The following is a 24,944-nucleotide window of genomic DNA, read 5'->3' on the forward strand; positions in this document are numbered from 1 at the left end:
CCAAACTTTGGGTGATCAGCGTTCCACTCGTTCCATGTTTTTCCTGGTGGACTGTGACCGCCAATAAACAATTTAATGACCAACACCAGTTAACAGAACCAACAGCCAAATTAAACACTTACTCCATGCCACGTTTCCCCTCTGTAATAAAGTCTGAGCGCTGCATGTGGCAGCCTGAGTGAGCCGGCTGCAGCAAGATGTGGGACACAAAGGGCGTGCGGAGCATCTGTGAACAATTAGAGGCGAGCAGAGTGAGCGAGCACTTATACTGCCCATTACACTCCAATAAGGCGCTGGCTCGGCTCTTCGTGATGTAATGCGGCACAACTTGGATATGCTATCTCAATGTTGCAGTGGGACGGGCCGCTCGCAAAACTTCAATCGAGCTCAAACATGGTTGTGCAGACCATAAATGTAATCCAGCGAGCGCAGAGTGGAACCACATTTATCCACACAGACCCACTCTCTCTCACACACACACACACACACACACACATCCTGCATGTTCTGCACTAAATACACTTCGCAAATGTGACACATTCAGGTGCTTTTATTCTGAAATCCTACATGGATTACACAAATAAATGAGGATGTTTGAGTCTGACTTTCTGCTAACCTGTCCAGCCATCCTGATTCTTCTATACAAAGAATTAGTCTGGTCTCTGTGGGTTTGAGTTGGATTTCCTGGAGGCAGAACCTACAAAATAAACTGACTCTGGACACATTTAGATAAATAAAACATAAATCCAATCAGAGAAAGCATGTGATGTTGGCGGAGTGACCACCAGACTGGTACCAACACCAGACATGCAAACAGCTTGCAGTGGAGGTACACCGCTGAACGACTGCTGTCGGTTTAGCTTTAAACACTTTAAAATCCGAGGTGTTGTTAGCAATTCTGCTAAAGTATTTGAACGAGGAAGCAGCAGGTCATCACATAAAGCCTGTCGTAGATCTTCAACCAGTGAAAATCATCATACACAGCGAGTTTCCAACTCAGATCCAAGATGGCGGCTCTGCACATCGACAGTGGTCCATCTGTGAGAGTCTATCTATGGATATGTTGTTTGTAGGTGTAGCTAAGAGCTAACAACAGCCCACTATCACCTGCATCCTGCAGAGGACACTGCTGAACAGAGCGTTGCTATGGACACGGTCTTCTGGTCACTAAGGAGGGTCATGTCCCATCTGCTAAAGAGATGGACCCTAAATTCAGACAAGTTTGATTCCTTTAGGAAATACTGATCAACACAGATATTGTCTCCCTGACCTGTGCTGTTTGAGGTGCATTGTGGGTAATTGTATCAACTGTATGGTGGAGAATGCTTATGTGGTCCATTCCTTTGCCTGTATTTGGATTAAACCGTAGTTTAGTTTGACGCTGCCAACATGGCGACGGTTGAAGCCTTCAACACGGACTCAAAACTTTGCCTGTAAAATGATTCACTTCCTCTTTCTGGTTCTTAAGATCAAACGTTTATCTAAATGACCTCATAAGCTCCTGTTCCCAACAATTTTCTAAGGAAACAAATAAATCTGCGTTCCGGTCATGAAGTCCTGGTTTCATGGGGCCTCGGTGCCATGTGGCCTGTGAGGACTTCCTACATGATATATGATGTTTATCTCCAACTGCCAGCAACAACAAACAGCAACATTACATCAGCAGGGAGCTGGAAGAGGCCCCGCAGCGCACGTCACCTCTTCTTCTTCTTCCTCCTCTTAGAGAGAAATTCTAAGCATCAGCAGCCTGCAAACACTAAAAAATTCATCATCAGATCTTCAGTGAAACTTAAATATTTCACAGCCTTAACGCTGTCCGTCTCCGAGAGTCCAACCAGTCCTTTCCATCCTCCTTTCTCCTGACCTGGTGCTTGCTTTTTTTGTTCAGATGAGACAATGAAAGCAGCATGAGCGTGTATCTGGCCTCGGACCAGCGGATCATTAAGCGCTGGATGTTTTTCCTCCTCCTTTAATAGCTGCACTGCCATTTCTCAGATGTTTCAACCTCCGACAACTTATTAAGATTGCTGGCACGCGTTTTATTGCCAATAAATTCCATCACAAGGTGCAAACAAACAAGAAACAATGCACTCCACGTGAGGCGGGACGCCATGCAGAGAACGTGGAGGTCATAACGAGAGGCAGCAGTACCAAGCAGCTGCAGGATGGCAGCATGGATCCAGATACTGATCACCGCTCTGATTGATGGCATTGTTGGGTTTTAGGACGTCTGCAAACACTAAAAGATTCTCTTAGGATCAGATCATCGGTGAGGACTTTACAGCCTGAAGCGGACTGGATTCTGGATTTTAATCCAGATTAGACACATGTGAGGGTTTCATGCACATTTCTCATGTATGTATCTACTTTAAAAACACTAAGACAGATCTGGCTTTGGAAATGTGCACCAGCAGCAGGGTGCATCTGATTTATGATTTCATTATTGTTACCGCTGAATATGATGGGAAATAATGACATAAAAATGTGCGTTTAAAGGCTGCACGCATGTAAATAATGATGCTCAGTCCACCAGTTGAGTAGATGATGACTATTTGTTCACTGCCGCAGACATTTCTGAAGAAATAAAAGCATTTTTCCTCCTCTGGTTAGAGTTTTTTAGAGTTTCTCAGATGTGTAGATTTGCAGGTTTTCCTCACTTTTACATTAAGCTGAATGTCTGGTAAATATTGGATTTAACAGTGCTGTCATCTGGAAAATAATCTGTGAATTAAACCCCTAACAATGATCAATTTGAGGTTAAGATCCTGCAGATCTAAGGTCAAATAATTCAGCTCCAACATGAGCACTGACCACAGCTGGTTTCATGTTAAATGTCTACTCTCTCCTCATTAAAACTTCACCTAACAGCCAGATCTGAGCGCTTTAACCTGCACTGCACCCTGCTGCTGCAGACCCACACTAATGCACCCACTCACATCACTCACAGTGAAGCTGATTTGCAGTAATTTCTGCATTTCAGACGGTTTCTCCTTGAATGAAGCTCAGTTTCTTTCCATCAGAAAGCTGCGAGTCTCTGCGCCGCAGCAAACCGGCAGCAGTTCCCTTTCCATCTTCCTCTTTTCAGGGATTTTCAGGGTGTGTTTGATCAACCACACAACACACAAGTGTTTGGGTTGTGTGTTAATAATGTCCGTGTGTGTGTGTGTGTGTGTGTGTGTTTTTTGTTTTTTTTTGGGGGGGGGGGCGCAGGCCCTCCATACCTATGAAATCCCTGCGCCCTCTCTGCTGGCTGTTACGCCTTTTTTATGTTGTTGATGTTCCACATCAAACTACAGCCACATTTCTATCTGCTCCAACAAGCACAGCTTCACTTTCCCCGGGGATGTGAACACCATGACGGGCATGCAGTGTCGGTATTCCTGCGTGGAAGGAAAAAAAAAAATCGGCCGGAGCGAACATTTCAGCGCATAAAGACGACGACATTCTCCCTTTTTTAAAGAGCCAATTTCACACAGTTTAAATCTGCCTGCGCTTCATCGCGACCCTTAAACATGAAAACACGCAGCTCGTTGTGTTTTAAATGACCCACCTTGTGCTCATTTTGCAGCGGCGTCCGGCTCTCCCTGCAGCGGCCGCGTCCCTCCTCCTCTGCCTCGGTGTCTGAGTGTTTGGGTTGGAGGAAAAGTGATGTCATTGCATGAAATTGTGTTACCCGCCCCAATTTTTTTCAGAGGCTGTCCCACGCTGCCAAACATAACTTCAGCATATACTTAAAACTGTGCGGTTACATGCTCTGCACACTGAAAATACCCCAGAATCTGGATGCGATTAAGACCAGGGTCAAGAAATGTATCAGAAAATAGTTTATTTTAAAGACTGAGTTTCTTTTTTTAGTAGTTTTAAGGCATTTAACCCTACAAACCAAAGAAGTAAGCAATAAATACAAACAGAGGAACAATGAATGATCTGAATGTGACTATTTTTAACGCAGTTTTTGTATCAGTGGAACATGGTAACGCTTTATAATGCAGCCCAGAATACAGTGCAGTGTTACTGGTGTTTGAGTGACAGAAAAAAAAGTCTGAGCAGCACTTTAGGAGTTAAATAAAAGGCTGCTATTGAACCAGGAAAAGAGTCCAAAAGTCACTCAAGACTTTAAGAACATCCGCCACTTTTATTCCACCCACATCACCTGTGTGATATGTTCATATAGGTTTGGTAGTTGTGTATGGCACTACACATGCTGTAAACACAGACTGGCAGATATTTGTTGGGACAGACACCAGTTTTTTAGAGTACAATACTCCCTTTTTGTAACGTATACTGGCATGGATTTTACTCATCCGACTGGGTCACAGTGGAGCAACAGGACTCCCATCTTAAAGGCTGCATCACATTCAGCTGACGAACACATTAAACAGCAAAGGATGCAACAGGTGGATCTAACCACCTGAACATCCTGAGGCTCATCCAGAATTATTTAGGAGAATAAAACGGACTCCACAAATAAAACTAACTGCTGAAGAGTAGCATCAGCTATAGTCGAGGTTGCTAGGCGACAGCCGCAGCATCCAGTTTGTGGAACACACTTGGACGGGTCCAGACTGTGCAAAGCTTCCTGTTTATCATCGTGTTCGGCTGTCAGCCATGTTAAACATGGCTACCCGTCATGGCAACATAAGATATGAGGGGACAATGATGAGCCTGCAGACATCACAGAGAAAGTTATACTGTGTGTGATTTGACAATGAACCCATCAGCCTAAATGTGTGGGATTTATCTTCCAGTCTGGAGTTGATAAGTCTTCAGCTGTTAGAGCCCTTTGTGGAGTCTGCTGTTTATCAAATTAAAACCGAGGTGTCCTTTGATAACAGAAGTATTGTCAGCAAAAGGAGCACACAAACTATCTGACAGCTAAGTTTAAGTATCAAAAGCATGTTCTACAGAAAAGTGTGACAGCCCAGTATCAGCTGGGCTCCAATAAAGACCCAGATTTTCTCCTCCAAGTAGCATCATCTCACATGTTCAACACCTACACACCAGCAGAAACCAGGGCCAAGAATTAACCTGCAATATTGGGCTGTATTATTAAGTGTTACAGTGTCAGGTTTGCTGTGGTTGTTCGTTTCATCTGGGAGCATCGGCAGCAGAACCAGCAGTGACTGCGTCTTGCAGCGAACTGTCTGTGGTGGCGTCTTCTTCGCCTCCAACCACCTCTGACGCCACCTGAGTGAAAGAATGAGAAGGTAACATGTATTTACTGCTTGAGCTTTGTTTGAAAAAGGTGTCATTTGCAGTTGAAGAATGCTTTTTCCTCTGCGTACAGGAATGTGGAGACAAACATAACTCTCTGAACCCAGCTAATCTTTGTAATGACTGCAGCCACACAAACAATAGAACAGAAAGTTACAAAACACACATAATGTTCTCTCAATATCATGTGATATGGACAGAAGGGTCATTTGAACCCTTATGCAGGCTTGATTTGGATCCAGGGCCACAAGTTGTATTACAGTGGTTAAAATAAGAGGAAGAAAAACACTCCTCTTCCTCCTGCCGTGTGGCTTCTTCTCCATGCTTGAATGTCGACACTCTGACCAAAACTCGTTTATGGTTTCGCTGCAGTTTTAAAATAAGAAGGCGTTACAGATGGATGACACGAGCCGATGATGTGCTTCTGCCCTCAGTGTTTATTCCATTTACACGGCAGAGCAGAAATGCAGCAGATACCCACAACACATCTGACACATGGAGCCAAGCTACATTCACTTTAACACAGTGATTCTGCAATGGCTCAGACTAGAGATAAAACCTGCTTTACTCCTCATTTTTCCACTGAAACAGGATTTGATTCCTCATTTGCATTCACACAGATCCTCTTACAACATGGATTGGTAACACCAAAAATAACTTGAAACTAGAGGAAGCAGACTTCTGTGGCACTTTTTTTTACTGATAGAATGGTACAGATAGTTTCAGTTGACCTGGTCATCCATGATGGCGTCCACATCCCTTTCTGAAAGCTCTTGTCCGGAGGTGTCCAGGTCCACCTGGTCTGGATCGTCTCCAGTCAGGATGTCCATCGGCGCTTCGGCGATGGCTCTGATGGTCTGGTCCTCCAGGGCCAGAGCTGTGTCGAACTGAAGAGGAGACGGAGGACCCTGCATGCCGTCCCCTTCCACGTCCAGGTCCTGCGCAACACAGGTATAAAACAGGAAATATACAGTAGGAGCCTTTTTCAGTTGATTGTGTCCACATTAAAACAAAACCCTGCATCTGATCCTGATTACATCTGTACAATCAACGAAAACAAAGGAACAAACGTTGACATCTTTGATGACCATGGCCCTGAGACATAATACACACAATAAGATGCAGTGGCTGAGAAGAGTCGCAGGTGTTAGAAGTGCACCAAAAAGAGGTCAATTAACCCATGACCACTGCAAATTCATTTGACCAGGAATAAAGAGTGATTGCAACTGAAGACAAAAGGGCAGGTGTGTGGTGTGAAAGGGGCATAAACAGCTTTGACACTAGACCTCAAAAAACACAACAGTTTAACACAAGTTATTGATGCATACAGTAAGATTGTTACAGTGCGTTTACATTACAGGAGCAAAGACTGGTCGGAAAGCATCATTTCTACGTACATCGCTAAATTCAAGGGGAAGGCTCTCTGTGGGCTGAAGCTCTGCTGCACTCAGATACATGTCTTTGCTCACAGGGGTGAACTGCTCCTGCGGTGGGGCTTCTTGCTCAGGTTGGAACATCGGGGGAGGCAGGGTGAGGTGGAGCGGGCAGCGAGGGTCGTCGGACTGACCCATGTGCACGGTGCGGTCACATGGGACATCTTTCAGCCCTGGACACATTTTGAAAAGCACCTGATTGCTGTCTTGGAAGATGTCTGAGCATCTGGTCGTTAAGGAGAAGTCCAAGATACACACAAATACAAATAAACACACAAACACACAAACGCACATTATTGGGAAAATTTGGCCTCACAGGCTGCCAAGTTAGCATTACTGCAAAAACTGCGATTATGCCTAAACAAATAAGCTGCTTATTGTGAAGTCTTGACTGTGTTCACGTTATGCCTGAGTGGGTTTGTACAGTGGGCTAGTGATTTCACTCGCAGCACAAATACTTTTGCATGGTTTGTACAGCTTGTTCAGCATGCAGCACTGATGTCTGCGCTCAGTTTAATCACCCTCCAAACACACAGGCCATTACACGCTGAAGACATTAGAGGATACGTGAGACACAGTGTCGGGCCATGGGCAGGCAGGGGTTGGTACATCGAGTTCCATCAACAAAGATGCATTTTTCGTTCACCGTTCTTGTGTGTGTCTGCAACAGAAGAAACTAAACGTTAGATAGGAACATGACAAAATATCTACTACTGTCTGCACTAAATTAAAGATGTCTGCTTGACTAGAAACAAACTTAACATGCTGAGATGACACAACAAACACCTGTGTTTACTGCAGTTACATCACCTCATAATAAAGCTGACTGTACCCTCTTTCTTCATAAAATAAATTATCTCTTATCTCCTAAATAATTGTGTGTCCTTGGGCAAGACACCGCCTCCAATGCACTCACTGGTGTGGTGCGCCTTGCTGGTCATTGTATGACACTGCTTGGCAGCAGCCTTAAACTATTTCCCTCTGGGATTATTAAAGTATCTAAAATAAAAAAATAAATATGACAACTAGTATTCTAGAAAAAAAATTTTTTGTAATCCCAAAACAAAACGCTGCTTTTGCACATGAGGTTGTAGCATCCACTCACAAATTTTAAAAACATACCGTCACAGCACAAGTATTCATTATCTTAATTTACTGCAGTAATCAATACACAAATTAATTCAAATGTCAAATTCAGTGTCCTATTTACTTTTCTCTTAATCGTCCATCCATGTTATTGCAGTTCAATGCTCTAACATATTTAATGATATGAAACTACAGCATGGAAATTATTAAGGGCCGAGTTAAACAAACTACTCAAAGTCTGACCTCTAGTGGTGTCAAAGAGGCAGATATGACTGTCACATATTTGTCTTTAATAAAGGAAACTTTCACAGTGTGTTTTCAAATTACAGGATTTTAAAAGATGTAGAGAGAGGGGAAAAAAAAATCAGGAACAAGACACTGGTCTGAGTCTTAGTTTGTGCTTTGGCCAACTGGCCTTTACACATCTGTTTGAAGTTTTAAATGCGAGTACTTTTATACCTGAGAAGCTCCTTCTGTCACAGCCTGCCGCCTCTCCCTTAGCTGCCGGTGCAGCAGCGCCTCCACACCATACCGACGACGGTATCGACGCAGAGCTTTGAGCTTTTTCAGGTTCTCCCTCTCCTTCATGGACAGACCTTCAGGCCCCGTAAGCAGGCTTCTCCCTGCCATCAGCACGAGCAAATTCAGATTACCATTGAGGGATGCAGTGCAAGGGCGCAGTCAACGCATTTAAGCAGTTTGATGTATGTTTACCAAGAGTTTCATGCTCCACTTTGCGGCTGTGCAGATATCTGCGCTTTTTCTCCTTCAGCAGGTGCTGAAGACGTTTGAACTGATCGATGTAGAGAGACTGGAGCCTGATGAGTTTTTCTCGAGTGATTAGCGCCACTTCCTCTGCTGTGTACACTCCAGCATGTCTACAAATACACAAGAGAAAAAGATGTATGACGTTCCTTTACGTCTTTTGTACATTGTGGGATATGCCAGCAGATTCCTGTTGAATGACTAATATGAAAAACAAAATCAAACAAAAGTTGTGGGATATATATATAAATACAGGAAAAGCAGGAGACTTCAAATTCTAAAAGTTGTGGGGTTAAAGTGAAAAAGGGATAAAGAAGAGCTTGTTCCTTCCAACTGAACTGATTAGCCCCTTTATAACTCTGGGAAAAATCAACAGACCACAGGAAGGAGTTTATGTAGGCTCCCTTTGAAACTAACAGCTACTGTCAGCTGCTGCTTTTGATTGGGGCCCAGGTGAAGATGGTGAAAGAACAAAGCAGCAAGAAAAATGTATAAAGATTTTGTATTGACTGATATTTAACAGATGTTTAGAGGGGGTAGATATTTCAGAAGCAAACCAGCCCATCATGGTTTAAGCAGAAAATATAAGACATACGCAGGCTCATGGTTGTAAAGATGACTAATCAAACTACAATCAATATACTAGAAATGACAATGCAGGTATACAGACGGTTAAAATATTTCGGCTTACTTCAGAGGATCCTCGTGATCACTGTCAACACTATCAGCCTCGCTGTCTGGATCTCCTCTCCACGTCTGGTCAAGTACCAAGGGTCCCTGCTCTTCCTCACTCAGACTGTCCTCATCTTCGGAGGGGAAACGGTTAACATCAGTAATCAAATGTATACTTTCATCTAAACTGACAGCATAGTCAAATTTGTGTGCCAAGAACTGGAAACAGAAAGATTCTTACCAGAGTCAACCCAACAGGAGATAACAACAAATGAGCTTATTTACCTAAAATGCGGCTAGCTTCTGAGCGTCCTCCATCGAGGCTGTGTGTCTCTGCACGGTTGTACCCACTCAGCTGAGACAGTAAAACCTCTGGGGATGGACCAGAAGAAGCTTTTCTCATCTGAGCTCGGAGAGCCATGGCATTCCTGCGAGCATGCTCTGCACAGAACGTCACTCTACATGACAGACATGAACAAGAAGAAAAAAAAACAGAAGACTAGCATGTTAAAATTTACCAAAGCCTGAAGTTTTATTGGTTCCATTGTTAAACGACGACACGAACTTTTCACCCACCCATCTTTCCTCTCAGCCTTTGGCGCAGCATTGGGGCAGCGCTTGCCGTTCTTAGCAGAAACATAACTACATTGCTTGTATGGTGAGTTCTTGTCCTCCAGGATGTGTTTGATGCAAAACTCCAGGCCTTCCAGACGAGGCTGAGCGCATGGCCGCTGGGTGAAAGAGCAAGCCTGAGGCTCCTGTGGTCGCGGGGTCTGGGTCACCCGGTTCCGGCTTGATGGCAACACGTGGATTCGTATTCGGTTCATTTCAAATCTAAAAAAAAAATGGAAAAAACACACAAACAAATGAATCAGCATTTTCTTATTAAATGTTTTCGTGTTCTATTGGACAATAAAACTGAAGAACTGTGGACAAACACAGAACAGGAAACTACTAGTAGAGTTTAAAATCATGCTTTTTCTCATTTTACCCTTTATATATGTTGCCTAAACTTTGACAGCCCATAAAGGCCGTGTGTAATATGTTAGGCATAGGTGCAATATTACAAAAACGCTAACTAAATAAATGGCAGGTGCATTCTGCAGATACATGTGGCTCATGTAGCCCTTTAACCACACATAAGGTCCAAAGGGCAAAGAGTATACTGATGCAAAACAACCGAACAGAACTTACGTAATTATTGTAATGTTTATTAAAACTGTGTTTTTGGTCAAATCCGGATTTGAGATGATATTGATAATGTTCTTTAGAGTAAATAAACAGGCGGTGGCAGGTGGCATCAGTTTAGATACTAATCAACTTTACAAGTTTATAGTCATTATGCTCACAACCAGCAGGTATGCAATTAAATAACAATATACTGTAAGGCTAAATATGTTTTAAATGCATTTAAATGTGGCAAAAGGAACATTTTGCCCGTCTCGGCTAAATCTAACCAGGCGCCACGCCGAGCTTTAGCCCGCCTCTCCATACTGCGTCACTCATTTCAGCTTCACAGTCGCCATCTTTGTTTAGTCATTGCTAATAGTAGCTAACCGCTAATTTTCACAATTTGCAGCTATCTAGACGAGCTTTTCGGGTCGGTGCTAACACACATCTGTCTTTTAAAGCATCGCGAGAATACTCCGATGTCAAAAACAAGAACAAAACATGATTTAAACCACAGTACTCGCTTACCTTTGCCCCTTAACGTCCGATCAGGCTGAACCTCCCGAAGAGCACTACGTCGAATTTTCCTGCATTCGCTGATAACTGCAACTGCCGACACATCCTAACCTCGCCCACCCCTGCGCTCTGATTGGTCAAACAACCAGCACTCAAAGCACCTCATTGGTCAATTGCGTTGCCAGTCAAAATGACACCTAACACTTGAGACTTTACACCCAATAAATATCAGCCTTTGTTTTTGTTTTTTAACTTAAAATGCAATGAGACTTTTCTTAAAATATTTATTTACTTTGAGAACAAAGCAACCACATTATATCAAAAGAACAGTGTTCACATATAACTTCTTAACTGAAAACAAAAAATCCCAAAACATTTCATTTTGCAGACCTGAGTGTCACTAAAAACATTTGAGACATGAAAAAAACCATTATTGTAGCTGTGTGATTTTTGCATTGCTAGGTTGCATGAGTGTCTTCCATTCTTGTCACAGATGGGTTTTATTATGAAATGATTTTTTTTTTTTTAAATCACAGCATAATGTTTAATACTTAAATTGGAAGATTAGCCCGAATCCACAAAAAAAAAAAAAAACCATGACACATTGGAAATCTATTCTACCAGTCCAACCAGCTTACACCTAACACTTTGTCAATTGCATTGTAGGGCAAACCTACCGAGATAAATATTCAGTGCATTTACCGTTTACCTGTTACAACCATTAACACCTCTGCTGCCGGAGCAATGAGGTTTTTTTCCTCTTATAGCACACTTTCCATATATGAAGGGCGCAAAAAAATATTTTACATTTGTATGGCTGATTTGTTGTACTGCATTACTGTTACTGCCTAAAACATTTTACTGATAACAGACTGAGAGAAGAAAGCAGGTTAAGATCTGTAATACTACACAGTTAAACCCATATAAAGCTTTATATGAATCAAATGTACAGGTGATAACCAATTCCCAACAAATGTTTTTTTTGTTTTGTTTTTTTCTTGCTTAAAAAAAAACAACACAAAATTTAAATAGCAATTCTGTATTTGCCTACATGCTCAAAACCCTGTAGTGGAGGTATATCAACAACCTGCTCGCCATATATGATTTTTCACAAATATAGAACACATGCAAACACTTTTTTTTTTTTTTGCTTAATGATGGCTTGTGGATGGATTAAAAAAAAACAACTTAAGTTTGAAGGTATGGCGTAAATAAGACAACTGTTAAATGGGACTGATGGGTACATTGGGTTTGCACATTTAAAATGAAATGAAAGACAATCTTAAAAAACAAAGACAGATGACCTTTGATTATTATTATTAATCTTTGTTATTAAAACTCTTGTATGCATGAAGCTAACACTAGTTAAAATGTTGTTTACAGAGGAAGGTAAAAGTTAGGACACCCACACCTGCACACTCATGCAAGAGCCATCAGCAGAAAACCACAAAATTCTGTGTTGAGGTTTTTAAATGAACAATTTATACAAGTCTCCTAAAATAAACAGCATTAAAAAATGCATCAGATACAGGACAGGTTGAGAATATGACTTCTGTGACAAAAGAAAAATCATTAAAATCCCTTAAATGACGCGAATGGCTCTAAATGAGCAATAAAGAATTTAAAGGAGAACTTAAAATATGAAACTACAACCTTCCACAACATGTTTTGCTGGTGTGCCCAAACTTTGACCTGCCACTCTGTTGCGTATTTCCATCTTTGCATGTAGCTGTGATAAACCAGTGACCCTCCTGAGGAAGCGGTTGTATGGGGATTTTTTGTTGGCAGTTCCTTCATCGTGACCAGACTGAGTAGATATGTTTCAACAGAGACAGATGTCCGTTGTATGACCTTAGTGTATTTATCAGGAAACTAAATGTGATTTTTTTTTTACAACCATTTAAAACAATGACTGCAACACTCAAAATCTTTGAAAGTAAAAGTACAAGCTTCCTTAATTTACATCACATTTTTTTCCATAACAAAATGTAAAAAATAGTTGTTTTTTTTTAACATTTTGCAATCTTTATACAAGTTACCCAAGTAATGCAGCAAATAAAAACAGATAACCACCAGGGGAGGGGGCGATTCTTTTCTTCTTTACGGTTATATGGCTCTTTTTAAAAAGACAAAAAGTGACTTTTGGAGACATGCACTCTCAAACTAGCCTGATGAAGAAATGTCCCTCTGACCAAAAACAAAAACAAAACAAGAGGGGAACCTTAAAAAGGTAAAAAAAAGGGGGGGGATTGTTTTTTTCTTTTTAAAAGCATTCAATTAATAAATAACATCCTATAAAAACATTATAAAAGACAATTGTTATGAAGACCTAACAGGTGTCCATGGAAATCTTTTAGTTTCCTTATCATTTCAACACATAACTTTCTTTTTGATCAGGTCCTTTCATCACATTTCATCTGAGCAAAAACCGAGAAACATGTTATCTACACCTGACGGACGTTTTCCCTCACATTTTAAAAGCTTTTCAAGCCTCATTATTGCCCCACAAGTTTACTGTAGAAAGCAGAAACTCTCAACAGTGCATTTCTCTGCTGTCACGCTGAAGCCTATCAAACTGCTGGGTGTGTTAAAAAAAAAAAAATTACACAATACTATATGTAACAAGATGGATGCTTATGATGTCAAGTACATGTACAATGTGGTTTCCTGATCAGGAACTCATTTGGGTAGTGGTGGCAGTGGGGGAGGTGGTTCTGAAGGCAGGGGTGGGGGTCTGGGGTTGTTCCCTCTGGAGCCACCAGTGTACCGGTAGTCCCCATACTGAGCTCTGTAGTCAAACATGGACGGTTGGGACGGCTTGACCCCCTGCGCACTCAGCAGCGAGTTGAGCATTTCAAAAGTGTCCTGGTACTCGTTCGACTGGGCCCCAGCGGCCGCGCTGTGTCCGTTTGTGTCCGTCTTGTCGCTTTTGGAGTGTGAATAACTCCCTTGGTGGTGGGGAAGGCCCAGGGAAGGGAGAATGTCTGGACCATGCCCCAGAGTCTGCCCAGAGGAGGAAGACAGGGATGGTAGCTGGTAGGGATTCCTGGAGGACTTGCTGACTTTAGAGGCTGGGTGAGAGCCGGCTGTTGGGTCTTGGGAATGTGTCCTCTTCCGTGAGGCAGAAGATGATGAAGAGCTTGTTCTAGAGGAATCGCTGGGGACTTTTTTGCTGCTCCCTATCACCCCACCGGAACTAGATGAATGTTTGTGTGAGGTGGAGAGAGAGGCACTGCTAGAGGTGGAATGGTGGTGGTGATAGTGGTGGTGGTGATAATGGTGGTTGGACCGTTCCTTGTGCTTGTCCCTGCTCTTCCCCTCTTCTCCTGAACTCCCCTTTTGCTTTTCAGGCACTCGTATTCTGACTTTGATGTCCTGGTCCTGACTTCGGGCACTGCTGCTATGCCCGCTACCACTTCCTCCTCCACCAGCGAGTGGGAAACGCATTTTGAGACCCTTTTCGTGTCTCTCCTTCTCCAGGGGGATTTTAAGAATAATGGGTGAGGGGCTGGACATGTCAGAAGAGGAGGAGCTTGACTGTTGGTGATGGTGCTGCTGCTTCTCCTTTCTCTGCTGTTGACCAATGAGAGCCTGAGCTGCATTGGCGTATTCCCTCTTTACGCTAGCCTCCATGTTCTCCAGCTTCCTCTTCTGGGCTGCCAAGACATCAGCGTTCTTGGCACGGTACTCGTTCAATGACACCTTGGCTGGGGCGTGGACCTCGTTGTTGGCCTGCTGCTGCTGCTCAGTTCCGCCTAGACCTTTTCCACTCCAGGTCTGAGCACTGCCGGGCACAGCCCTGTCCTTGTCGCCCACAGAGGAGGAGGAGGAGGAGGCAGAGGGTGGAGCTGAGAGGCTCATGAGACCTGCCACAGTGCTCTCTGATGAGGCCATAGAGATCATGTTGATCATGGTGTCCCTCTGGTCACCCTCTTCTTGGACTTTTGGCTTTGGTTTAGGTGTCTGACCTCCAGCCTGGGAGGCAGGAAGACATACAATCCGTTAAAATAAAAACAAAAAAGGACCTGTCACAAAGGAGCAGCAGATGAAAAGAATCTGTACCTTCCAGTTGCGAATTCGTTTCAGCCGGCTGGGTGTTTTTTCCAGGATCTGCAGGAACTCATGTGTGAGCTCTGCAGGAAGTTACACAAGTAAAATCAGCCAGAGACAGTGAAATGTTCTGGATCCCCCCTATTTATCTGAATTATCTCTAGCCCCTTTCACACAGCCTCCTCAATGTGACACTGTTGTGCTTTTCAGTGCCATCTGTACTTGTGGTACAGATGTGGAAAGGGTGGAGAACTTTGTTGCGCCTCTTAGTTGGAGGTAGTTACAGCCCTGAATCGACCACTGTATAAAAGGGCAAGCTGGCACGATAGAGCTTTCTGAACATATTTTATAATAAGATTTTTTTTTTAAAATAACTTTTAGGCACATACCGTCCAACAGCTCAAGGGTGACGGTGGGATCCACATATTCCCACCAGTGTTTGCCATCGGTTGATACTGGGATCTCCCAGTTGGACCACTTGCAGGCGAGATGGATGCACACACAGGCCACGACAGGGGGGCTGTACTGCAGGCAGAACGTGGTCAAGTGGAGACTATGCGGCAAGGTAGGTCCGGGAGGGCAACAAGGAAACAGTAACAAAAGAACAGAAGAAAAGATACTCAGTATGTTGAGTCTTTGGGGATTTTCCACACATAGCTAAAGCAACATTATGCATTATACTGCACAGTGATCTTTAAGTACCTGTTTGTCGCCATAAAGTATGATGTTTGAGCCAAATCCTTACTTGCTACAACAACAACAGAACAGAAAACTCACATAAAAATCCATAAATTGAACAAGAAATTCCACATTTCAATATACAACAACCATGCTGAAATATCCCAAAAAGAATTTCAAGATTAAAGAGTTGATGCTCACCTCTGACAAGCTGAGTGCATTTGACAACATGAGTGTGTGGATGGTCAATGGTGATTTCAAAAGCTGCAAAAAAAAAAGGGACAACACAGGAGGCGGAGGTTAATAACCAAACACAGAGGTCAAACATTCAGTATAAAATGGATTTCATCACATCCAGTTTTTGGCGAGATAATTTCCAATACAGCAATTAACATTAACAGAGAACCTGAAATCCAGAAAATGAATACTGTGTTAAATCAAACTATGTGTTGGACAGTGAGAGCAAGATGGATTAATATCACTTTTAATGGGAAAAACAATCCGAACGACATGAAAACCATTAATGGAATGTTGGCAAAAGTAATTTTGGGCTGTGTCTTGTTGTTCACCACAAAGTCCTCAAACAATTTGTGTCAAAACTATATGGACAAAAAAAGAAGAAAACGTGAAGTTAGGGACAAGACGAAAACAAAAAAGCTGAAACAACAGTGGGTAAGTGCTTGTAACACGAAGCATGGATGTTAATATCCACTGCTGCCAGCCTCATATGGATTTCTGTGAACAAAAGTCGAACAGGTTAACTCAAATTTTGTTATCACGTTTGTTTCTGGAGGGAAATCAAGGGACCCAATTCTTCCTTCTAAACTTACCCAAGGTCTGGAGAATTATGCTCTCAAGAATGACCAGGTCTTGGGCTTGTTGCAGGTAGGCCTGAGGTTGAGAGGACAGGCACGTTACTCACTGTGAGGCCTGGAATCGTTGTCCAACAAGAGCAACTGGACATGAGGTTTTGAAAATATTTTTTTATCTGATGGGTGACTTTAAATGAAAGGTCCGGTTACTGACGTTCATTCAAGTAGCGCTGAGAAAGTCTCACAGTTAAGCGAAACAAAAAAAAAACATCACAGGTGCTCTTGTTTTACAACTGCTAGACATCACATCACCTGGAAAAATCAGAACCTACAGACACAGAGATGCATTCTGTCTTCCGCTCTCTTAGCCCATGATTCACAAGCAGCCTCAACATCCGACAGGAGCAACAGCTCAAAAGTGTCAGATGGATTAATTTACTTAGGGAAAGAAGATTATTCAAGTATTTGCACCGAAGTTATATATATTTAGCCCCCCGAGGTTCGTTGCGTATTAAAACATGTAGTCTATAGACAGAAAGACAGAATTCACAGAAAAGAGCTGCTAAAAAAAAAGTTTGTTGCCAAATTGCTGCTTCGGCATCAGTCTTCACAAATCATCTCTCGCACAACAGCTCAACACTTACATCACTGCGAACATCTGGTGAAGGCTCCTGAGGATTTAGACATGCATGAGCCACCTTGATAACGTGTTCCAGCTTTCGGGGCTGCTCCTCAACCTTTGCAGCGAGGAAGAGAGCGGCAGGAGAGATGACCTGGCAGAAGAAACCCAAACATCTTAGTTAGTGGAATGATAGAAGTATCAGGAGCTGCATCAAGTCAGCGAGACAAAAAATACTTACATTTCTGTGGAACCTGGTGAATGACTGGACCATGTAGAACCGATGCATGTACACAATGGCTGTATTAATTGTAAGTTGGGACCTGGCATACAGCAGTTAAGGACAATGTGGTAAACAGTGTGATTTCGGCTACATATTTGAATTAATGTGGCGTATTCAATGGTTTAAAGGTGAAATAACACATGTTAGTTAAGGTTAAAACTGAGAAACAACCTTCACACCTGCCTATTATATAGCAAGGCAGAACAACAAAGTTGAAGCCACAGCTAGCTTAAACGTCTGTCAAAGGTTAGCCGGATGAAGGTATTATCCAAAAATAAACAAATACCTGACTATACACCATCATCCGGAAACACGCTGATACATTATTTTTTTAGGAGATTAAACACTCAAACGTTTCTTCTTGGATATTTACACCACTAGGCTAAGCTAATGCTAACGTCTTCCTGGAGGCCCGCCGAGCACAAGGCCTTCATGGCCCCGGTTTAGCCTACGACGCTGCTTTCACATAACGCTAACACGCTAATGTAGACACAATAAAACCACAAACCACTACATAAAACAGGCGTGAAACACATAAACAAACGAGGAATCGTCGAACAATAACCACTGGCTACGCTTAAGACCGGCTTCAGGAGAAGCTAAACTTCGATAGCATACAGGCTAAATGTTAGCTAGCTGAGACGACACGACAAAAGATACACATTGAGCCGCTGTCCCATGTCCTGGAGCAGGTTCGCCGCCTGTTGTCTGTAGGACAGCTCCTTGTCGGGATCAAGTCCAGCTCGCCGAGATGGGCTGTTGTCGATCTGTTGTCGTGTGTAGTACCATTTGTTATTACAGCTTGTAGGGAGAGAACGAAACGAAGCCGCCATCACTGAGAAGGACGAGAGTTCAAAATTTCTGCGCGTCACAGGAACATACGTCACACTGTTGGCAGGGACGCTGGTGATATTCTACTGGTGACCAGCAGGGGTCTACAAAACAAACAGATAGTAACAGATCCTCAAGGTGTCTGTGATTAATGTTCATAATGATTATTATATTGCATTTAACAGATATTCGGCTGTTTATACAGGTCAAAACAAAAAAAGATCCTTTTTTTTTTTATTTAAAAGTTCCAACAAATTTAATAAAATTTCTTTAGAAGTGAAATAAAGGTGCATGTTATCTAATGTTATCTGAACTGATTTTATTATCCCTAGGGATATTATTTTTCATCTCCCCCTTAACACACTGTAAAATACTGAAAATATAAATATAGAAAAAAATATAGAGGCCTTAACATGCCCCAAAACTCACCAAACTTTCGTAGAAAAATTCGTTCAGCTGAAAAGTTTTCAAAAATGTTGAATTTTGAAACTCACAAGGGAAAATGGCTCTATGACGTGTAGCTCCTTTGTTGTAGCATGGTACGTTGCCATGTCAACAGTCCACTGATGTCATCAAAGGAGAAAAGACAAAAAAAAAAAGCATTTCAAAAGTATTACGGGGCCTCAAAGTTGACCATTCGCCATTACAAAGAAACACTGTATTTTCTGCAGTACCTTATTGCACTTCATGCAATAAGGATAAAATCTTACAGTACTGCTATGGACCCGAGTCTGAACACATATATATGCTAATAGGATGATATACATATACACATATATATATATATATATATACATATACACACACACATATGTTGCATTATTTACCTACATCAAAGCAGATGTCTATGCCATCTGCTTTGATGTAGGTAAATAATGCAACATTTTGCATGAGTCAAAGTTTTTATAAACAAAATGCATATTTTGCATAAGTTGTTTCGATAGCTCAGTTCAGCATGAAATCTGTAGCACGTCTCATCTGTGTGCAATATGCATTACATCTATATTCCCATACAGTCAAACCTAGTTCTTAGAGACTGCAAGTAACATTCATTGTCCAGCCAGATACGTTAAAAATTAACTGAAGGAAGCAGATATCAAAAAATTGAAAACACTTTATTTTAAATCACAAAATGTTATAAAATGGACAGATAACTGAAGCAGTGTACCAACAGAACTCCCAGAAAGAAAACTAGAAATTAACAGAATGCCTGATAAATCAAAAGTACAATAAATACACGGTCAACACAAAGAACTGAGTTACCTGATTATTAAGACATGTTAAACTGCTGGTAATCAGAAATAAAAAATAGCTCCTATTAAAAGTTTTTAATAATGACCAAAATGTTTCCTGCATATATGGTTAAAAGACATTTATAGATGGCAGGTTGGTATTTGATCCTGCAGCAGAGGAACTAGCACAAGTTTAAGCACACTGTCAAAGAGCATCAAAACATCCTGCTTCTAGATTTACTGCTTACTAACCACAAAAAAACCACCACTGAGAGCTTCTCTGCATCTGCCTCACAGCACACGTATGAATGATTCGAAACTGCTCATGCTGCCAGATTTATAAAAACATGTATTTAAAGATTATAAGATAATTAATGACACGTGTGAACAGCTGAAAGGCTTCAACTGTAAAGCAGCAGCTGAGGGTTTACCGACTACTGTAAATGTTTTGAACAAACTTTAGTGCAGCTGTGAGAATAAATGACATTTTTTTTAATGAACACTAAGGACAAAGAATATGGCTGAATTATCCAGGGATCCGTGGCTCGATAAAGGATGGAGTCAATTTTCTGTGAACAGATCTAACGGTGTATTTAAGTGTACTTTTGATTACAAAAATCCTATTAGTGTCCATCTTCAGAAATTTCTCGTCTTGAAAACACCTTACAAAAAAAAAAACAACCTTAAACTTTATTTACATTTTTCCAAATCTTTCCTCACGCTTCTTCTTTTTTGCCTGTAGGGGAGAAAGAAGGAAAACATTAACACATAATGTATTAACTTTAATCACTTTTCATGGCACCGTGATACAAACAAACATCAGACACACCACCTCAACGGCTTCTCCACCTGCGGCTGAACCTCCACTTGTTAAGATCCCAAACCTCTCCTTCCTCTTTTTCAGCTTTTCGTCCTCCTCCATCTGGAAAAACACGTGTGTGTCATGTTAGTGCTCACCGACCTGAGGTGCTTCTGATTCTGATACTATCATATTAATATCAGACAGATTACAAATAGCAGTTAAACCAATATAAAGTCATTAAAGTGAAACTTTGCTGCTGAAAAGATGGACCTGACATGATTAATGACTGTTTATGGAGCAGAACAGAAACCTGTGCAATTCACTGATGATAAAAACATCTGCTGGTTTCCCTTCAAAATTAAAATCCACAAACTCACCTTTTGTGAAATAGATGAAACGTTGACGCCAAATCTTTCTGCTCTCTTCTTCAGTTGATCGACACTCACCTGAGTGAGACACAATTTAATAAACATCATTTCTTTATTAACTGGATCAACAAAAGCTGAGAAGATGCAAAAGCAACAACTTCCACACTTACAGCAGTTTTACTGTTTGCAACAAGACCTGTTGAGGAGACAGTAAGACAAATTTTAGGCACTTGTATGTTGCCAAAGAATGATGACACATGATGGTGAGGAGGGACTTTATACCTGGAGATGGACTAGAAGCATCCGTGGGTAAACCAAATCTGAAGAACGGAGACCATACATTCATTTTTATAAACAAAACCAAATGTAACCACTGCCAACTAGGGTTACCACCACCAGTTTAAACCCCTGTACTAAAGCTAAAAAACTGAAAGCGGCCTTACCTTGCTGCACGTATGGCCTTCTTGCTTTCAGCTGTGGCCGGCACGTTGAAACGCTCAGCTCTCTTCTGTAGTCTCTTCTCAAACGAAAGAAAAAAAAAATTGAAATATGAACATATGAAACTAATCTTTCAACAAAAGGTTGAAAGATAGATGATTGTTTTAAGCTCTGTTGTTACTGAAATGCTTTTTTAATAATGCAAACATGTTATAGTACGTACTTCACCAGCAGTTAATGGAGGAGCAATTTTCACCACCTTCTTCTCAGTAGGTCTGAAACCAGAAAATAAAGAAATACAAAGACTGAAAACAGAATGTGACAAGATCAACTTGATACTCCATATATTACATATAAAATGAAACCATAGTGGGTACACATCTGGAATTATTATGTAGTTCTGTGCTCATTTCGTCCAATCATCTCCTGACTACTAATAATCCACAAATGTGTCGAATGTCTGTCATTCACAGACAAAGATGCCACAGTTGAGGCGATGATAAACTTACGAATGTTCCTCGGCAGATTCAGAATCCTTGTTGATGTTTACGTCGTTGGAACTCTCAACTTTAGTGAAGTCCTAAAATAAAAATGGAAAGAGTTTAATGAGGATTAACAGGAAGAAAACAAACACATGACTCACATGACTTGGATACCACTAAATAAATTGGATTACCACTGTATCCTCTGCCAGCACATCATCTACGTCCACATCTTCTTCTGTTGTTTGAAACATGGGAGCAGAAAGAAAGAGCAGAGATCAGGACCTTCACCACAATAACATCAACAGCATTTGGTACTGGCTGTATAACTGCATATTGCCAATTCATCTCAACCAGACTGATTTAATGTCTAATCACTGGTGTAATTATAAGTAATATTGTGTGCATGCTACTGTGTCGAAGCAAGCAACAACATGAAGGGTGTTTGGCCTCACCGTGCTCTTCCAGATAGGCTTGGAGTCGAGCAATCAGCTCCCCTTTGTTTCCCTTGGTGTCCAGACCACGGGCCTCACACTCCTGCCTCAGTTCAGCAAGCTACAAGAGAAAGCATTGATTTAACAGATCTTCAGAGTAACCGACCATGAAGCCCTGGTTCAAAAACCTTGTGTCCATGTAAAATTATTCCCTCAATTAATCAGGTAATTGTTTATAAAATTATAAAAGTAACATATTGAAACTGGTTCTTCTGTTGGAGCAACAGTCCAAAATTTAACTATAAAAAATACAACAAATGATCACATTTTAAGGATGAATTAAAGTGAAATGTTTGCCATTTGTATTTGAAACGTTACAGAGGAGACTGTGACTGATTTGGACTTTCACTGGTAGATTGTATGACCGAGTGGATCGTTTTTATTTTAGGTGCTAAAAAGTTAATTGATTAGTAGCAACGACTCTCATTGTACAAACCGCAGCGTGTGTCCGTGTTTTAGGGGCTAATCCGTCTGCTAACATGTGCTACATGGTCACACTTGTTTACCGATGACGTGAATAATGGCGGGACATTTTTGTTTCTAACAACAGAAGCTACAGTTTCTGTGTGTTTTTAATGTGTTCTCAGCTAAGCTAACATGATGTATTTTTACGTTAGCTTGCTGCAGCTCATTGACCACACGCTGGTTATTAGCCTTCACACCCGGCGGACACTTTCTGCTCCTCAAACTTTTTAATTATCCGCGAACTCGCTCTCTGAGATAACAACTAACATCGCGTACAACATATTTTCTACTACCGAACCGAGCTAACTTACATCACATAATACATATTTTATAAGTACCAACCTTCAGCTTCTGCAGCTCTATCACTTCGGCCATCTTTCTTTGTTGATGTATTACTTCCTCCAATCAAACAGGAGCGGCTCTCATTCAGAACGGCTCCACTCGGGAGCGGGTTGGCTTCTCACAGCGCCACCTGCTGGACGGGATGACACACTGCAGGTGGAGAACGAGACAAAACCACATCTAACAAATATACCCACACAAAATAAAATAAGCTTTCCTTACTATGTCAATGCAGTGTAACATAAAATATGACAGTAATGGCATTTTTATCAGAGGTTATAAATACATAATCCCTCCTGCAGTTTTTTTGTCTCAGAGGGGAACACCACCATCAAAACCTGGAGGAAAATGCAGCAAAATGTGCATATAAACTGTTATTTATAATTACAATATTATTATTAAATATAGGCTGAAGATTTACACCATCAATTGGCTCAATATGAGGGTGGAAGCATGGAGGAGGAGAAGGGGTAGAATGATGTCAGCTGGTGTACACATCTGCTGTCATCTTCTGGTCCAATCCAATGGCAGCAGTCAGTTTTGACTTGGACCAATCAGAAGACCACACCTGTTCCTTCAGCAAAACACACAAAAACACACTGAAACACACTGAAAGAGAGAGAGCTGCCACCAGAAAATACATTATACAACAAAATATTTACAATATGAAACAAGATTTTGGTCAGTTTAAGTGACCTACTAAAGACTAAACTAAATATTCTACCACAACACTTCAGATTATTTTAATATTTCAAGATTATTATTTCAATAAAATAGGATTTTTACATGTTAAGCTATATTTGATTTGTCTTTTCATTCTCTGGCTTTGCCTCTTTGGAGGATGTATTGAAGCATGATGGTGAGGTGGTCTACATTCTTGTTGCTAGGCAACACGGTGCTTAGCATGTCTCAGCTGCTGCTTCATGTTACAGTTGTGTGCAAGAAATAAAAACGAGGCTGCAAGACCTTCTTGCCCAAGAAATCACATATCTACTAAATTAATATTATTGTTCTTTAATCCCATAATATATCGGATTATGACCATACCTTCTTGCAGCTTGGGTGTAGAAAGGAATGGTTAAGCCAAAAGGCCAAAATGTTGGCCTAAATAAAAGTGTTAATAGGCTCAGCATTCCATGAGCTAACCGGCAGACTGCCTGGGTCGACATCATGATATAAGCAAACCAATCTTTTGCATTTTTCTTCACTTTATTGTGGTTAGTTTGCTACTTTTAGTTGCTTTAATAACATTTTTATGCACATTAAAAATAAATTAAGAAGGACAAAGGAGATATAACAGAGCTTACGATCTTATTCTTAACAGATTAACCCCTGCACCATCATTTTATCTGTCAGACGAAAGGAGCTATAGGCAACAGTTAGCTTAGCTTAGCATAAACAAAGAAGAGTGAGGAAAAGATCACCCATCCTCTCAGCAGCCTGGTGTCGGTATTTCACAGTCAGCAGTCTTTGCATGTCTTTACTGTACTTTTCAGTGTGTTTGTGTTATTTTCATGACGTGCCTGGGTACATGTTAGGGATGAGGCCTGGCGGGAGTTACAGAGTTCATGGTCAACTAAACCACAGATGAAACAGGTCTGAGCAGGATTTGCTATGAATGCTAACATTGTTTAAAAAGAGGTTTAAACAGTGTCACAGTTTGGCATATGATATGGAGACAAAAAAACTTTGAATGCACTGACTCTCAGAAAGCCGGATGAATTTAGGGAGTCACAAGTGCTTCAATAATCCTCATTAATGTTGCATTCCTCCCTTTTTTTCTGCAGGCACAGCTTCTCTCAGTGACCTATTGTTCCAATAACACAGAAATAAAAAACCTGCCCAACGCATTAACACCTCTGACATTATTGCGTGTTGTATTTAAGACCTTCTGCTTCTTTAATTTGTTTTAATAAGGTGGATTTGATCGACAATCGTCAGCAGCGGCGTGAATTTAGGAATAAATCTGCATATAATTGGGAATAATTAGAAAGGCAGCCCAAAATGCTTCAGCAGAGATTTAGGCACACTCTCATATTGTATTTGAAAGCACATATTTTGAATTGGCAAGCATGCAAAACCCCTCAAATTAATGACACGATAACCCTCATGTCTCAAAATTGACCCCGATGTATTGAGACTTGAAGAGAATATATATATATGTACATTTTTTGGGTTTTGTTCCAAAGTAA

The 24,944-nt window shown here is 41.3% G+C and overlaps 4 protein-coding genes and 1 non-coding gene across 10 annotated transcripts in view; all 5 read right to left on the bottom strand.

Moving 5' to 3' along the window:
* nckap5l (NCK-associated protein 5-like) overlaps nucleotides 1-3,610 on the bottom strand; it is a 31,441-nt gene extending 27,831 nt beyond the window's left edge. For both annotated transcript variants that reach the window (XM_028409283.1, XM_028409285.1), the window contains exon 1: nucleotides 3,551-3,610. The gene's annotated coding sequence lies outside the window, so the exon portion shown is untranslated. The remainder of the gene's footprint in view (nucleotides 1-3,550) is intronic.
* A 505-nt stretch (nucleotides 3,611-4,115) lies between these two features.
* On the bottom strand, nucleotides 4,116-10,981 carry kansl2 (KAT8 regulatory NSL complex subunit 2). Of its 2 annotated transcripts, none has more exons than XM_028410883.1 (10): nucleotides 10,869-10,981; nucleotides 9,747-10,004; nucleotides 9,456-9,628; nucleotides 9,190-9,304; nucleotides 8,448-8,611; nucleotides 8,193-8,356; nucleotides 7,215-7,308; nucleotides 6,684-6,865; nucleotides 5,946-6,152; nucleotides 4,116-5,187 (listed from the first exon to the last, which is right to left on the bottom strand). In XM_028410883.1, the coding sequence occupies exons 2-10, from the start codon at nucleotides 9,995-9,997 to the stop codon at nucleotides 5,089-5,091; spliced, it is 1,449 nt and encodes a 482-aa protein (XP_028266684.1). In that variant the 5' UTR covers nucleotides 9,998-10,004; nucleotides 10,869-10,981; the 3' UTR covers nucleotides 4,116-5,088. The 2 variants fall into 2 exon arrangements, with proteins under 2 accessions (XP_028266684.1, XP_028266683.1); XM_028410882.1 differs by having other exon boundaries at nucleotides 6,612-6,865.
* Nucleotides 8,817-8,950, bottom strand: LOC114439229 (small nucleolar RNA SNORA2/SNORA34 family). The gene has a single exon (XR_003671028.1). It is a non-coding gene; the product is annotated as a small nucleolar RNA SNORA2/SNORA34 family (small nucleolar RNA).
* A 972-nt stretch (nucleotides 10,982-11,953) lies between the features above and the next one.
* ccnt1 (cyclin T1) lies at nucleotides 11,954-18,143 on the bottom strand. Of its 3 annotated transcripts, none has more exons than XM_028410146.1 (9): nucleotides 17,959-18,143; nucleotides 17,257-17,338; nucleotides 17,041-17,169; nucleotides 16,415-16,475; nucleotides 15,786-15,848; nucleotides 15,609-15,654; nucleotides 15,296-15,459; nucleotides 14,919-14,989; nucleotides 11,954-14,831 (listed from the first exon to the last, which is right to left on the bottom strand). In XM_028410146.1, the coding sequence occupies exons 1-9, from the start codon at nucleotides 18,129-18,131 to the stop codon at nucleotides 13,536-13,538; spliced, it is 2,085 nt and encodes a 694-aa protein (XP_028265947.1). In that variant the 5' UTR covers nucleotides 18,132-18,143; the 3' UTR covers nucleotides 11,954-13,535. The 3 variants fall into 3 exon arrangements, with proteins under 3 accessions (XP_028265947.1, XP_028265946.1, XP_028265945.1); XM_028410145.1 differs by having other exon boundaries at nucleotides 15,609-15,660; XM_028410144.1 differs by having other exon boundaries at nucleotides 15,609-15,663.
* A 1,080-nt stretch (nucleotides 18,144-19,223) lies between these two features.
* On the bottom strand, nucleotides 19,224-22,843 carry sarnp (SAP domain containing ribonucleoprotein). 2 transcript variants are annotated; one of them, XM_028409904.1, is made up of 11 exons: nucleotides 22,753-22,843; nucleotides 21,907-22,006; nucleotides 21,646-21,689; nucleotides 21,479-21,549; nucleotides 21,193-21,244; nucleotides 20,975-21,048; nucleotides 20,814-20,851; nucleotides 20,702-20,727; nucleotides 20,541-20,609; nucleotides 20,191-20,283; nucleotides 19,224-20,097 (listed from the first exon to the last, which is right to left on the bottom strand). In XM_028409904.1, exons 1-11 carry the CDS (start codon nucleotides 22,783-22,785, stop codon nucleotides 20,056-20,058), a joined length of 642 nt encoding a protein of 213 aa, XP_028265705.1. In that variant the 5' UTR covers nucleotides 22,786-22,843; the 3' UTR covers nucleotides 19,224-20,055. The 2 variants fall into 2 exon arrangements, with proteins under 2 accessions (XP_028265705.1, XP_028265706.1); XM_028409905.1 differs by having other exon boundaries at nucleotides 19,970-20,097; nucleotides 20,194-20,283.
* Between the last annotated feature and the right edge of the window lie 2,101 nt (nucleotides 22,844-24,944).

This window comes from Parambassis ranga, chromosome 7 (assembly GCF_900634625.1).
Source record: "Parambassis ranga chromosome 7, fParRan2.1, whole genome shotgun sequence".
Classification (NCBI taxonomy): Eukaryota; Metazoa; Chordata; class Actinopteri; family Ambassidae; genus Parambassis; species Parambassis ranga.